Raw genomic sequence first — 16,846 nt, 5'->3', positions numbered from 1 at the left:
ATTAAGCCTTTTTACAAAGCTTTACTTTTGCCATTCTGTCTGCTGTTATTCTTATATGCTTATTTCTCCAGATATTGTTATAAGTGATTTAAATTGTTTTGTGTTAGCCTGATCCAAAAGCAATCAAAATATACCAAAAAAAAAAAGAGGGAGTTTTTAACAAGACACTTCACAGGTGACTTGTGCATCATAGAAGGTGATCAGGCCAGCTCTAGTCAGTCTGCTTGAAAGAGAGAGGAGAGACTACAGTCCAACTTACTTGGCAAAGCTAAGATTTCTTTACATTAAGCCTTTTTACAAAGCTTTACTTTTGCCATTCTGTCTGCTGTTATTCTTATATGCTTATTTCTCCAGATATTGTTATAAGTGATTTAAATTGTTTTGTGTTAGCCTGATCCAAAAGCAATCAAAATATACCAAAAAAAAAAAGAGGGAGTTTTTAACAAGACACTTCACAGGTGACTTGTGCATCATAGAAGGTGATCAGGCCAGCTCTTGTCAGTCTGCTTGAAAGAGAGAGGAGAGACTACAGTCCAACTTACTTGGCAAAGCTAAGATTTCTTTACATTAAGCCTTTTTACAAAGCTTTACTTTTGCCATTCTGTCTGCTGTTATTCTTATATGCTTATTTCTCCAGATATTGTTATAAGTGATTTAAATTGTTTTGTGTTAGCCTGATCCAAAAGCAATCAAAATATACCAAAAAAAAAAAGAGGGAGTTTTTAACAAGACACTTCACAGGTGACTTGTGCATCATAGAAGGTGATCAGGCCAGCTCTAGTCAGTCTGCTTGAAAGAGAGAGGAGAGACTACAGTCCAACTTACTTGGCAAAGCTAAGATTTCTTTACATTAAGCCTTTTTACAAAGCTTTACTTTTGCCATTCTGTCTGCTGTTATTCTTATATGCTTATTTCTCCAGATATTGTTATAAGTGATTTAAATTGTTTTGTGTTAGCCTGATCCAAAAGCAATCAAAATATACCAAAAAAAAAAAGAGGGAGTTTTTAACAAGACACTTCACAGGTGACTTGTGCATCATAGAAGGTGATCAGGCCAGCTCTAGTCAGTCTGCTTGAAAGAGAGAGGAGAGACTACAGTCCAACTTACTTGGCAAAGCTAAGATTTCTTTACATTAAGCCTTTTTACAAAGCTTTACTTTTGCCATTCTGTCTGCTGTTATTCTTATATGCTTATTTCTCCAGATATTGTTATAAGTGATTTAAATTGTTTTGTGTTAGCCTGATCCAAAAGCAATCAAAATATACCAAAAAAAAAAAGAGGGAGTTTTTAACAAGACACTTCACAGGTGACTTGTGCATCATAGAAGGTGATCAGGCCAGCTCTAGTCAGTCTGCTTGAAAGAGAGAGGAGAGACTACAGTCCAACTTACTTGGCAAAGCTAAGATTTCTTTACATTAAGCCTTTTTACAAAGCTTTACTTTTGCCATTCTGTCTGCTGTTATTCTTATATGCTTATTTCTCCAGATATTGTTATAAGTGATTTAAATTGTTTTGTGTTAGCCTGATCCAAAAGCAATCAAAATATACCAAAAAAAAAAAGAGGGAGTTTTTAACAAGACACTTCACAGGTGACTTGTGCATCATAGAAGGTGATCAGGCCAGCTCTAGTCAGTCTGCTTGAAAGAGAGAGGAGAGACTACAGTCCAACTTACTTGGCAAAGCTAAGATTTCTTTACATTAAGCCTTTTTACAAAGCTTTACTTTTGCCATTCTGTCTGCTGTTATTCTTATATGCTTATTTCTCCAGATATTGTTATAAGTGATTTAAATTGTTTTGTGTTAGCCTGATCCAAAAGCAATCAAAATATACCAAAAAAAAAAAGAGGGAGTTTTTAACAAGACACTTCACAGGTGACTTGTGCATCATAGAAGGTGATCAGGCCAGCTCTAGTCAGTCTGCTTGAAAGAGAGAGGAGAGACTACAGTCCAACTTACTTGGCAAAGCTAAGATTTCTTTACATTAAGCCTTTTTACAAAGCTTTACTTTTGCCATTCTGTCTGCTGTTATTCTTATATGCTTATTTCTCCAGATATTGTTATAAGTGATTTAAATTGTTTTGTGTTAGCCTGATCCAAAAGCAATCAAAATATACCAAAAAAAAAAAGAGGGAGTTTTTAACAAGACACTTCACAGGTGACTTGTGCATCATAGAAGGTGATCAGGCCAGCTCTAGTCAGTCTGCTTGAAAGAGAGAGGAGAGACTACAGTCCAACTTACTTGGCAAAGCTAAGATTTCTTTACATTAAGCCTTTTTACAAAGCTTTACTTTTGCCATTCTGTCTGCTGTTATTCTTATATGCTTATTTCTCCAGATATTGTTATAAGTGATTTAAATTGTTTTGTGTTAGCCTGATCCAAAAGCAATCAAAATATACCAAAAAAAAAAAGAGGGAGTTTTTAACAAGACACTTCACAGGTGACTTGTGCATCATAGAAGGTGATCAGGCCAGCTCTAGTCAGTCTGCTTGAAAGAGAGAGGAGAGACTACAGTCCAACTTACTTGGCAAAGCTAAGATTTCTTTACATTAAGCCTTTTTACAAAGCTTTACTTTTGCCATTCTGTCTGCTGTTATTCTTATATGCTTATTTCTCCAGATATTGTTATAAGTGATTTAAATTGTTTTGTGTTAGCCTGATCCAAAAGCAATCAAAATATACCAAAAAAAAAAAGAGGGAGTTTTTAACAAGACACTTCACAGGTGACTTGTGCATCATAGAAGGTGATCAGGCCAGCTCTAGTCAGTCTGCTTGAAAGAGAGAGGAGAGACTACAGTCCAACTTACTTGGCAAAGCTAAGATTTCTTTACATTAAGCCTTTTTACAAAGCTTTACTTTTGCCATTCTGTCTGCTGTTATTCTTATATGCTTATTTCTCCAGATATTGTTATAAGTGATTTAAATTGTTTTGTGTTAGCCTGATCCAAAAGCAATCAAAATATACCAAAAAAAAAAAGAGGGAGTTTTTAACAAGACACTTCACAGGTGACTTGTGCATCATAGAAGGTGATCAGGCCAGCTCTAGTCAGTCTGCTTGAAAGAGAGAGGAGAGACTACAGTCCAACTTACTTGGCAAAGCTAAGATTTCTTTACATTAAGCCTTTTTACAAAGCTTTACTTTTGCCATTCTGTCTGCTGTTATTCTTATATGCTTATTTCTCCAGATATTGTTATAAGTGATTTAAATTGTTTTGTGTTAGCCTGATCCAAAAGCAATCAAAATATACCAAAAAAAAAAAAGAGGGAGTTTTTAACAAGACACTTCACAGGTGACTTGTGCATCATAGAAGGTGATCAGGCCAGCTCTAGTCAGTCTGCTTGAAAGAGAGAGGAGAGACTACAGTCCAACTTACTTGGCAAAGCTAAGATTTCTTTACATTAAGCCTTTTTACAAAGCTTTACTTTTGCCATTCTGTCTGATTCCCTCCCACCCTGCCCCTCTACCCACCCACCCCTAGGTTGGTTGTTCTAATATAGTCTACCTAACCACAATTGGAAACAGGATAAATTGGTAATTTAGTTGTTCCTTAGGTGTTATCCATCAGATAAATTTATCAAAATGAGGACTATCCAATGTAACCATTGTGGAGCATTTATTGTCAGGGAAGTCATCTGGAAACTTAGGGCTTGCCCAATTTGTGCACAACTCTCTTCCTTGAAAAAGGAGCTGACTGAGATTAAAGATCAATTAGCTTCAATTAAAGGTAATACACCTACATTGCATTACTCAGAAAATAATTCCCCAATATCACAGAAAAGCCAGGAGTCAAGAAAAGGAGATTCAGCAGGCTCAGGTAGGCCCCACAGTCACCCATTCTTGACAGATGGGCAGCCAACAGGTATACCCCCCCACTCAAACAGGTCATTAAGAAGTTCTTTACAATCCAGGATTACAGTGGGCTCTGGTAGAATTAGACCTGTGATGAGGAGACACACAATGTACCAAATGCAAAAAGAACAACAAGCCTTCTCTATATTAAAAACTGAAGAAGTTCTTGAGAAAAACATTGAAGTGTTACCAGCAAAGAGAGAGAAAATACAATGCATGCAGAATTTCAAGATCCATAACCAAAAGAAAAATCTAATTGAGATGAATAACTCTGTCAACAGTGGCACATCTACAAAAAGAAAGATTGAAGTGAATAACAAATCTCAACTAATATCTTATAAGGAGTCCAGGAAAAGCAATAATCTTAAAGAGAGTACCTGGAAGGCTATGACCACAAATGCTCATAGTTTGGGAAATAAAATCCCAGATCTGCAGGCCCTAATGACTGAGGCAGAATTGGACATTGTTGCTACCACAGAAACATGGTTCACAGAATCTCATGAATGGGATACAACAATACCAGGCTACAACTTGTTAAGGAAGGACAGAGAGGATAGAAAAGGGGGAGGTGTGGCTCTTTATGTTAGAAACAACATCCAAGCATCTGAGCTACAAGGAAGTTGGGGTAAGGAAGAAGCTCTATGGCTCGACCTAAAAAAAGATGACGGAGCGTCCATTTATATTGGAGTGGTTTACAGGCCTCCAAACCAAAAGGAAGAGCTGGACAGAGATCTGGTTGAAGACATCCATAAGATAGGTAAGAAGGGAGAAGTGGTGATCGTGGGTGACTTTAATATGCCAGATGTAGACCGGAAAATCCCATCCGCAGAAACTAAAAATAGTAGAGCGATAGCGGATGCCATGCAAGTATCTTTGTTCAAACAAATGGTGTTGGAACCCACGAGAGAAGGAGCTATACTCGACTTAGTGCTCACTAATGCAGATAATGTCCCAGATGTCCAGGTGGGCGCCCACCTCAGCAGTAGTGATCATCAAACGGTATGGTTTAATATCACTAAAAGAATAGGGAAAAGAACCACAAAGACCCGAGTTTTACAGTTCAAAAACACAGACTTCGAGGAAATGGGGAAGTACCTGGAGGAAGAACTTAAAGGATGGGAGAACGAGAGAGATGTGGATCAACAGTGGACCAATCTGAAAGGAGCAATCACCAAGGCAACTGCTCTATATGTTAGAAATGTAAAGAAAAGCAAAAGAAAATTGAAACCTATCTGGTTCTCAAAGGAGGTGGCTGACAAAATTAAAGCCAAAAGAATAGCATTCAAGAAATATAAAAGATCCCAAAGGAAGGAGCACAAAGAAGAATATTTGTATCAACTGAGGGAGACAAAGAAATTAATCAAGTTGGCAAAAAGTCAAGCAGAAGAGAGGATTGCCAAGGAGATAAAAAATGGTGACAAAACATTTTTCAGATACATCAGCGAAAAGAGAAAGGTCCAAAGTGGTATAGTGAAATTGAAAGGTGGTAATGATCAATGTGTGGAGAGAGACGAAGAAATGGCAGAAATATTAAACGAATACTTCAGCTCTGTGTTCACTAAAGAAGACCCTGGAGAAGGACCATCTCTACACAACAAGAAACTGGAGGGAAGTGGAATGGATGAAAATCCTTTTACAGTAGAAAATGTGTGGGAAGAGCTAAAGAACCCGAAAGTGGACAAAGCCATGGGGCCTGATGGGATTTATCCAAGGATATTGAGGGAGCTCAGAGATGTTCTGGCAGCTCCGCTGTGTGACCTGTTCAATAGATCCCTAGAAACGGGAGTGGTGCCGAGTGATTGGAGAAGAGCGGTGGTGGTCCCGCTTCACAAGAGTGGGAACAGGGAGGAAGCTGGCAACTACAGACCGGTTAGCCTCACTTCGGTGGTGGGAAAAGTAATGGAGTCACTGCTGAAAGAGAGAATAGTGAACTATCTACAGTCCGGAGAATTGATGGACCAGAGGCAACATGGATTCACCAGGGGAAGATCCTGTCAGACAAATCTGATTAACTTTTTTGACTGGGGAACCAAGGAATTGGATCGAGGAAGAGCGCTTGATATCATATACTTGGATTTCAGCAAAGCTTTTGATACGGTTCCGCACAGGAGACTGGTGAATAAAACGAGAAGCTTAGGAGTGAGGGCCGAGGTGGTGACCTGGATTGCAAATTGGCTGACGGACAGAAGACAATGTGTGATGGTAAATGGAACCTTCTCTGAAGAGAGAGCGGTTTTAAGTGGTGTACCGCAAGGATCGGTGTTGGGACCGGTCCTGTTCAATATCTTTGTGAGCGACATTGCGGACGGGATAGAAGGTAAGGTTTGTCTTTTTGCGGATGACACAAAGATCAGCAACAGAGTGGACACGCCGGAAGGAGTGGAGAGAATGAGACGGGATCTAAGGAAACTGGAAGAGTGGTCGAAGATATGGCAGCTCAGATTCAATGCCAAGAAGTGCAAAGTCATGCATATGGGGAGCGGAAATCCGAATGAACTGTATTCGATGGGGGGGGAAAAGCTGATGTGCACGGAGCAGGAGAGGGACCTTGGGGTGATAGTGTCTAATGATATGAAGTCTGCGAAACAATGCGACAAGGCGATAGCAAAAGCCAGACGAATGCTGGGCTGCATAGAGAGAGGAATATCGAGTAAGAAAAGGGAAGTGATTATTCCCTTGTACAGGTCCTTGGTGAGGCCTCACCTGGAGTACTGTGTTCAGTTCTGGAGACCATATCTACAAAAAGACAAAGACAAGATGGAAGCGGTACAGAGAAGGGCGACCAAGAAGGTGGAGGATCTTCATCGCATGACGTACGAGGAGAGATTGAAGAATCTAAATATGTACACCCTGGAGGAAAGGAGGAGCAGAGGTGATATGATACAGACTTTCAGATACTTGAAAGGTTTTAATGATCCAAAGACAACGACAAACCTGTTCCATAGGAAAAAAATCAGCAGAACCAGGGGTCACGATTTGAAGCTCCAGGGAGGAAGATTCAGAACCAATGTCAGGAAGTATTTCTTCACGGAGAGGGTGGTGGACGCCTGGAATGCCCTTCCGGAGGATGTGGTGAAGACCAGAACTGTGAAGGACTTCAAAGGGGCGTGGGATAAACACTGTGGATCCATAAAGTCAAGAGGCCGCCAATGAAGAGTGGGTGACTCGCCAGAATGACGGCTACTGCCTGGAGACAATACCCTTATTCAATAAACATACACATGCTTACTGTGACTCCAACATCGCTCTAAGCTTCAACAGCAAGAGGAAATGTGGAAAAATGGATTTACACTCACAAAGAGGGGAGTAGCTGGCTTGTTACGGCGGTTACTACCCCAAACCAAATAAGCCTGATGCTTCACCTTCAATGCACATACAGCATAGTTCTCTGCTTCAACGGCAGGGGAGAAGAAAAAAGGGTTCGCACTCACAAAGTGGGGAGTAGCTGGCTTGTTACGGCGGTTACTACCCCAAACCAATTGTGTCCGATACTTCACTTTCGATGCATATCCAGCATGGCTCTCTGCTTCAACAGCATGGGAGAAGACTGATACATCACGCATTTCCAGCATAGCTCCCTGCTTCAACAGCAGGGGAGAAGAAAAACAACCAATAAGGACTGTATAACATAGTCTGGGTAAAACAAATAAGCATGGGTGTAGCTTGCTTATTGCGGCGGTTACTACCCCTACTACCCCTAACTAATCAAGCTAGATATTTCAATGGTGGGGGTGGAAGGGAAATAGAACCAAGAGCTAAGAGAAACAGATAAGTATGAGAGAAAAAAACGTGTGAAGCTTGCTGGGCAGACTGGATGGGCCGTTTGGTCTTCTTCTGCCGTCATTTCTATGTTTCTATGTTTCTATGTTTCTATAAAAGCAGTCTCAAGCCCTCCCAGTCCTTGGAATACCTGGGAGTCTGGTTTGACACCAAGCAAGGCAAGGACTTTCTCCCGCCCTTGCGGATAAGGAAGTTGATATCCCAAGTGCATGGATTGATGAACATGATACTCCCTAAGATGTGGAGCTATCTTCAGGTCCTCAGTTTGATGGCATCAACCCTGGAAGTAGTACCGTGGGCGAGGGCACACATGCGACCCGCTGTCTTAAGACTATTCAATTCGCCTCCACCTACCGATGGAAGTATGTTCATGGCTCCAGTGGAGGCTACAGGAAGCTCACCTGGGCAAGGGTGTAAGCCTATCCCTGCCGAACTGGTTGGTCCTCATGACAGATACAAGCTTCTGGGGTTGGGGAGCTCATTGTCAGGAACTGACGGCCCAGGGATGTTGGACCAACGAATTAGGTGCTCTAGAACATAATCCGCCTGGAAGCCCGGGCAGTCAGACTGGCATATCTACAGTTCAGCCACATACTCCAGGGTCAGGCGGTCTGCATAATGTCGAACAACCAACAGTAGCCTACATGAACCGCTGGGGGGAACCAAGAGCCAGCAAGTGTCAGTTGAGATAGATCTCCTTATGGAATGAGCGGAATTACATCTACAGATGATCTCGGCCTCCCACATCGCAGAAAAAGACGTCAGAGCAGACTTTCTATGCAGGGACAGTCTGGATCCAGGAGAAATGAGCATTGTCGGCCAAAGCCTTTCTGCTGGTGGTAGATCGCTGAGGTCTCCCATCAATCAACCTGCTGGCCGTAACTCACAATGTGGTTCCCCGATTTTTCAGTTGCAGAAGAGATCAGGGATACATAGGGATTGACGCTCTAGTTCAGACCTGGCCAGAAGAGGACTTACTATACACCTTCCCTCCATACCCCCTGATGGGCAGGGTGATTCACAGGATCAGGCACCACAGGGTATTAGTCCTACTAGTAGCCGCAGATTGGCCCAGGTGTCCGTGATATGCAGAGACTCCTTGTGGAGACAGCTCCCCCATGCCTCCCGCCGCACAGAGATCTGCTCCATTAAGGTCCAGTCTTTCACGAGGACATATCTCGATTCTGTCTTACAGTTTGGCCCTTGAAAAGGCTTGCCTGATGAAGAGTGGATATTCGGCATCAGTAATTACCACCTTGCTCTGCGCGTGGAAATTCTCTACGTCCTTAGCGTATGTGTAGGTCTGGAGAATATTTGAGGCCTGATGTGAGGAATGCGGTGTCACCCCATGATGGTCAAAATCCCACTGGTTCTGGAATTTTTACAGGACAGCTTGAATAGAGGGTTGGCCCTTGACTCCTTGAAGGTCCAGGTAGCGGCTCTCTCCTGTTTCAGGGGTGAGGTGAGTGAACCCGCCTGTCGGCGCATCTGGACATGACCCATTTTCTGAGAGGGGTGAAGCACCTCCGGCCACCCCTTTGGTGGCCGGTTCCCTTGTGGCCGGTTCCCTTGTGGAATTAATCTAGTTATGGGCAGGGCCCTCCTTTTGGCCGCTGCACAGTCTTTCCTTGCGCATATTAATCCTGAAAACGGTGTTCCTGGTGGCAATATGCTCAGCTTGTCGCATCTCTGTACTGCAGGCATTGTTATGTTGGGAACTGTTCCTCTGGATCACTCCAGGAGCGTTCTATCCTTTTTGCCATGGTAGTCTTTGAGTTTCATTTGAATCAGTCCATTTCATTGCATTCCCTAGATAGGCACAAGGACATGGAAGAATACTGCCTCCTCTGCCATTTAAACGTCAGTAGGCTTTTGGTGCGGAATCTGGACGTTTCAGAACTGGTGTGCAAGATGGACTGCTTGTTTGTTCTTCACGGTGGAAGGAGACAGGGCGAACCAGCTTTGTGGGCTACCATAGCTCGCTGGATCAAGAAGGTGGTCATGGGAGCCTATGTAGAGGCAGGAAATCCATTACCCTTTCAGGCTAAAGCTCATTCCACTAAGGCTCAGGCAGTATCCTGGGCAGAAACTAGACTGCTGTCTCCTGTTGACATCTGCTGAGCGGCGACATGGTCCTCCTTACATACCTTCTCTAGGTTCTATTGCCTGGATGTTCAGGCCCGAGAGGATGCAGTCTTTGCAAGGGTGGTGCTAACTGGACCGCAGGCAGCCTCCTGCCCCGACTGGGAGTAGCTTTTGTACATTCCATTGGTCCTGAGTCCATCTGGCTACACGCTAAGAAATGGAGAAATTACTTACCTGATGATTTTGTTTTCCTTAATGTAGACAGATGGACTCAGCATCCTGCTCACGACTGCCAAAGAACGGTGAATAAGAATCGTCTGTGAAATGAATATCTATTCCAACAGGTTACTGGTAAGCCATTGCCCAATCCCTAGATCCAGGGCATCCATAATCTTGCTGAGATTCAGCTTATGTCTGGTTGAGTACAGGTCACACCCTGGATTTAATTTTCATCAATTCCCTCATTCATTTCAACACTGCCCCTTCCTGCACTTGCATACCCTGGTCTGATCACATGCTCATTTCAACCCCCTTTTTAACAAAATACTATCTCCCTAATCCCCCTCCCAACAAGACTATTCACTTTAGGAAACCATGCAGCCGAGACGACCTTATCTCAGCTCTCTCCCGCGGCTTAAATAAAGTTGACTGCACCAACACTGAGACGGTCCTCACGTCCTGGAATAGGATTACTTCTAATGTTGCTAAGTCATTATGCCCTCTGATCACAAAAACCCTCAACACGTCAAAAAACTAAAACAAAAACCCTGGTACTCCTCCGATCCCAAGACCCTCAAGAACACCCTAAGACACCTTGAAAAGAAATGGCGCCAAGACCCTTCTCCATCCCTCCTGGCCAACTATAAATCTGCCCTACATAAATACCGGGCTGCCATCCTTAAATCCAAAAAAGATTTTTACGCAAAAAGAATACACGACCTACAATATAATGCCTTTTCTCCTACGTGGCCGATCTCACCAAGCCACTTATGACATGCCCTACTGAATCTGATACGCAAGCTAAATGTGAAAAGCTTGCTCTCCACTTCAATGAAAAAATCATAAAACTTACGCAGCGATTTCCCCCTGCAGTCCCTCCCCCCATCTCCCCAGACACCACCTCTTACCCCATTTAATGCCTTCAAACTTACCTCAGCATTAGAAATAGAAAACAAAAAAATGAGACCAGCCTGACACCCCTCTGATACGCTGCCTACCAAAGCCCTGCTATCCATTCCCAGCACCATAGCTAAATCCATCGCTGACATCATTAACTCTTCGGTTTCCTCTGGAACTATTCCTGACCCTCTCAAACAAGCCACCGTCAAACCCTTACTTAAAAAGTCTAGCCTCAACCCTGACGACTCCTCCACTATCGGCCCATCTCCAAACGCCCATTTCTAACCAAAGTACTCGAAAAAATTGTCAACATCCAACTCTCTGACCATCTAGAAAAATATAACATCCTTTTCCCCTCCCAATTCGGTTTCCGAAAATTCTATAATACAGAAACCCTCTTACTCTCACTCTCTGACTCCATTCTCAGAGGCCTCGACAAAGGTCACTCACACCTATTAGCACTTCTTGACATCTCAGCGACATTTGACACAGTGAACCACAATATACTCCTCACGCGCCTCAGTGAAATTGGCATTACTGGCATCCCCTGTCTTTGGTTTAAAGCCTACCTAACCAACAGACTCTACAAAATAAAAATCGACGATTGTGAATCAAAACCAATCCACCTCTCCAGAAGCGTCCCACAAGGTTCCTCTCTCTCCTCCACTCTGTTCAATATTTATCTACTTCCCCTCTGCAAACTTCTCTCTGACCTTCACCTCACCCACTTCATTTACGCGGATGACGTTCAAATACTCATCCCCATCACCGACTCCCTAGCCACCATCATGAAAAGATGGGAAAATGCTCTCACATCTATAAACTGCTTCCTCACCTCTCTCCACCTCGCCCTTAACACTTCGAAAACGGAACTTCTCATTATCTCTCCCCCCACTCGCTCCCAGTGCACCCCTTCCGCAGGCACCTCCTTCTCTCTCCAAGCTCGAGATCTAGGTGTTACAATTGACAATCACTTCAACCTACAAAAATTCATAGGCACCACTGTGAAAGAGTGCTTCTTTAAACTCAATACACTAAAAAAACTCGGACCCCTCCTCCACCTTAGTGACCTCCGCACAGTCCTGCAAGTCACAGTCATGTCCAAAATAGACTACTGTAACTCCTTCCTTGGGCTACCTAAAGCTACAATTAAACCCTTACAACTCCTGCAAAATGCAGCAGCGAGAATTCTCACAAATTCTCGCAAATGTGACCATATCACGCCTATACTCAAAGACCTGCACGGCTCCCCATTCAGCAGCGCATAACTTACAAGACTCTCACTATAATGCACAAATCTCTCCACAATGAAAATATGCACTGGATGAAAGACTCTATCCCTCCTCCTCGCACCAAACAGACCTGCTATATCATCTCACAAAGGCACCTTCTACACCCTCCCCCCAAAGCACATCCATCTCAAATCTACTAAAGATCGGGCCTTCTCTATCGCCGGCCCCTATGCCTGGAACACCTTGCCACCTGCACTCAGACTAGAGCAGTGTGCACAAATTTAAATCAAAACTAAAAACATGGCTCTTTAAACAGGCATACCCTTAAACCCTCTTCTCGATATCTGCTCAATCGAATTCTTCCTCCCGACCATCCCACTTTTCCCCTAAAGAGCCCTGCAGCCCCCTCCCCCCTTTCTTCCTACTTTCAACCTGACAGGTTAGCTTGTATGTACAAACCGACCTGATATGGTATTCAACCTTGAAGGTCGGTATAGAAAAATGTTAAATAAATAAATAAATAAATAAATATTTGTCTGTACTCCCTGTGCTGCCTCCCGACATCCATTTGCAAGAAATCTTTCAACGCCGTTAACCTGTCCACACTGTACGAGATATTGGATATTTACTCTCCTGTATAACTTATTAACATTGAAGACTCAGATTATGTACATAAGTTAGCTTCTCAGATTTCATGCCTTTAGCTATCGCTCCCTCGTGCATCTAACTCAGCACCTCCCAGTTCCCTGATAACCTGTTTTTTGTAACTGCTCTCTTCCTGCTTTTGTTTTTTACCCCTGTTATATGTAAACCAGCATGATATCTCTGATGGTCGGTCAAGAAAAAACCCTCAAATAAATAAATAAATAATACAGTTACGGTTATCCGTTTTAATCAAGATTTAATTAAGTTTTAATAGTTTGTCCACAATGGATTTGAAGAGAATACTGAAGGACTGAGTCACTGCAGGGGTATATCTAGAGTGACGTCAGCCTTGAAACCTGACTCCATCTCCATCTGCTACCAGGGGAGCACATAACCCATTGGTCCTGAGTCCATCTGTCTACACTAAGGAAAATGAAATTGTCAGGTAAGTAATTTCTCCATTCTGTTTCTTCATAAAGTCTGTAAATGTATGCACCAAAGAATTGTAAGTGACTTGGGTAGCACTGGTTTTCTTGGTGGAACTAAACAGTCTGTGCAGGATTGGAGTCAAGTGGATGGAGCAGTGGATAAGTGCACAAACCTGTCGCTCTTGCAGTCTTAGCTATAAATTCTGCTGTGAAATCCCAGGTGAAATGAGATCATTGCTTTTTAAGTAGCCCCTATGAACATCACAACTTTACCAAACAGATCAGTCCTTGGTGGCTGCTATTTGAGCACCTGTGGTGGGATGATGCAAAACCAGATTTATTTATTTATTTGCTTTTATATACCGACATTCGTTGGCGTACATCACATCGGTTCACAAAACAACAATTGGAATAGTATGACAAGAGGTCGTACTATTTTACATTTAACATAAACTGGTTGGAACTAAGTATACATAGAAACGAGAAATTAGGAACGAACTTTAATAATGCACTGGCAGAGCTGTGTGTGGAAGGTGGCACAGTGGCTACCTAGCTCTCACCAGGGCTGTTAATCCTTCACTTCTCCAAGGGATGGGAAACACTTTTGTCACATTAAAAGGCATCTGGACGTATTATGAGGAGACTGAATTAATTTGTCTTATTTTTCTTGCTTTTCAGTGGATTGTTGGGATGGCCCAGATGGCAAACCAATCATTTACCACGGATGGACACGTACAACCAAAATCAAATTTGATGATGTGGTGCAAGCAATTAAGGATCATGCATTCATCACATCTGAGTAGGTTTTCAGCGCTTTAGAGATGGTATAATTTGGAGAAATACAAATGGATACAATGGACTTTTGCTCTCTCCTTCCACTCTGAGATTCTCTTTCTTCTCCTGGATCCTTCTCTCATTAAACATTGGGTTTGTTTCTCCTCCCCCAGCCTTGCTTGTCTCTCCCTTTGGCCTCTGTCGTGCTTCTTTTTCATTTCAGAGTCCTTTCCTATTGATCTCGGAGCCCTACCAGGGAGCAGACGCTGGATTGTGGACAGCCCAGTTAAGCCTAGCTTGGGGGCTGGAGAGCAGAGTCACAGTTCTGGGCAGGTGCCAGACCACTCCGTTTGTTCAATCTTGTTCTTCCTTTTTCTTTTGCTCTGAAGTTTGCCGGTAATACTGTCCATTGAAGAACACTGCTCGCTGGAACAGCAGCGCCACATGGCAAAAGTATTCAAAGACCTGTTCGGGGACCTCCTGCTCACTAAGCCCGTCGAAGCCAGCGCAGATCAGCTGCCATCGCCAAATCAGCTGAAAGAAAAAATCATTATAAAGGTCAGGATTATATGGGGAGGGGGTTGCATGCCTTTACGAGGCAGTATGGAGGTGTTTCAGTACATCAGTTTATCAGGCCTATCCTGTAAAGTGCGGTCGCGTTTACCCTGCTCCTAAGCCGCTTTTTACTCACTTTCCGGCCGCGTTAGCCCTTCCTGCGATCCCGAATCCCCTTTAACCTACTCCTACCGCGTCCTAAATTCCCCGGGCAACCCCTTCCGCACGCGGCATGTATATTGCATGCAAACGAGCGAATTAGCTCGATATTGCATGCAAACGAGCCAATTAGCTATTCCCCTAGCATCCCGTAACCCGCGCCCCGACTAACGCTACCTTTCCCTGCCGTTTTGTCGCGCGTTTAACCTGCAAACTTACCGCCTACCCTGACCCAGGCGGTAGAGGCAGGGGTAAGGGTAGGTGGCAAGCTTTCCCCCAGCCCCCGCTCACCTGCCCCGGCCGCGATCATGGGTGCCGGTCTCCGTGGCAGCCCCAGTCCTCTCCCCTCCTCCCGAAGCCAAAAAAAAAAAGCGAAAAAAACGTTGCAGCCCCCCTCCGATGTCCGGAGGGGGGCTGCAACGTTTTTTTCGCTTTTTTTTTTTGGCTTCGGGAGGAGGGGAGAGGACGGGGGCTGCCATGGAGACCGCTTTCCCCAGTGCAAGTAAGTTGCTTCGCCGCTTCAGTTCTTCCCTCCTCCCGGAGCTGCTTTTTCAGCCTTGCTCCGGGAGGAGGGGAGAAGAGATGACAGCGGCGAAGCGAAAAAACCAAAAGGGGACCCGACCCGACTTACTTTTGCAGCCGTCCGGCATCGTTGCTCCCCTGCCTCGTCCGGGAAGATGGCTGCCAGCACGGGGGAAAGCGGCCCCTGTGCATTCAATTGGCTGCTCAAGACGTGTCGTCACGACGTTTGGCATCACGGCAGCCAATTGAATGCACAGGGGCCGCTTTCCCCCGTGCTGGCAGCCATCTTCCCGGACGAGGCGGGAGAGCAACGATGCCGGACGGCTGCAAAAGTAAGTCGGGTCGGGTCCCCTTTTGGTTTTTTCGCTTCGCCGCTGTCATCTCTTCTCCCCTCCTCCCGGAGCAGGGCGCGAAAAGCAGCCTTGCTCTGGGAGGAGGGGGGACACTGACAGCGGCAAAGTAACTTACTTTTAGCTTTTTGAAAAAAAAACCAAAATTGCTTTTGGTTTTTTTTCGCTTCGCCGCTGTCCGTGTCTATTCTCCCCTCCTCCCGGAGCAAGGCTGCTTTTCGCGCCCTGCTCCGGGAGGAGGGAAGAGTGAAGCGGCGAAGCGACTTACTTTTTGCTTTTGGTTTTTTCGCTTCCTGGTATCTGTCATTTCAAATGACATTTGAAATGACAGATACCAGCGTGGCGTGAAGCCTTAGGCGCTCTATCCAGTATCCTGGGTTGCGCGGGACTAAGGCTTCACTGCCACTTATTAGCCGCGGCATGCATTTGCATGAAATTAGAGTTCAGGATCGAGCGGTAGGTGAGCTGCACTGTGCGGGCGGTAACCGCGGGTGCCGTAGGCACTAACGCAGCTCTTCCTACCGCTCGGTACTGGATAGACCCGTCTGTTAGCAGCTGGGGTGCTGCCACCACATGGCTGGTAAGAATTGTCCAGAAAGATAATTTGGAATAGGAAAAACAGACATAAAGCTTTAAATTCTTCTAACATGGCTGATTAGGAGTACTGAGCAGACTTCACTAAAATGCTGGTACACCTATCAGAAGGTGCATTGCTTTAGGCAACTCATATGGGGAAAAGGATATTACAAAGGAAATTGTGTCCTGCCCTGTAATGCAGGACTGGAGAGAGATTTGTGAATGAGAGAGGCCTCCTTCTGATTTAATTCCATGTAATCATCAAGTAAGATGCTTTGGATACTGCCTTTTCCTTAAGGGCTGTTCATTATACAGAAACATGCTTGATGGATTCTGATAACAATCTGTTTAATCACACTAATCATTCTCATTATCAATTATTTTCCCAATCTAGACCAGGCAGGTGTGGAAGATTACTTATTTGTGCAAAAACTGCATTGCATTTGAGTGAATTAAAAACTGAATTAATACCCAATTTTGAAACTTTAACTCTATTGCCAGACAGATGGGGGTTGCTTTGGTTTACAGTCTTCCCAGTATGTTAAATTCATTGCCAATTATACTTTCCGATTTTCTATTCTCTTTTAAAGTAGATTGTAAGAACCTAATTATTTTGGAAAATTTAAGTTTACATTTTCCTAGCATGTAGCCAAATGTACTCAGGAGCAATGAATTATACTCCCCTGCCAGCAGATGGAGCCTGAGTTAGATTTCAAAGCTGACGTCACTCTACATGCACCCCTGCAGTGACCTCAGCCCTCCATTATTCTCC

General features: G+C 44.0%; 1 protein-coding gene across 1 annotated transcript in view; it reads left to right on the top strand.

Annotated features, from left to right (window-relative positions):
* PLCG2 (phospholipase C gamma 2) overlaps positions 1-16,846 on the top strand; it is a 218,670-nt gene that overhangs the window by 116,842 nt on the left and 84,982 nt on the right. Inside the window, exons 13-14 of the mRNA XM_029608130.1 lie at positions 13,817-13,937; positions 14,302-14,470. Of these exons, the coding sequence (XP_029463990.1) occupies positions 13,817-13,937; positions 14,302-14,470 (290 nt within the window). The remainder of the gene's footprint in view (positions 1-13,816; positions 13,938-14,301; positions 14,471-16,846) is intronic.

Source organism: Rhinatrema bivittatum, chromosome 7 (assembly GCF_901001135.1).
Source record: "Rhinatrema bivittatum chromosome 7, aRhiBiv1.1, whole genome shotgun sequence".
Lineage (NCBI taxonomy): Eukaryota > Metazoa > Chordata > Amphibia > Gymnophiona > Rhinatrematidae > Rhinatrema > Rhinatrema bivittatum.
The sequence above is the reverse complement of the archived record's forward strand: the minus strand, read 5'-3'. Positions and strand labels throughout refer to the sequence as shown.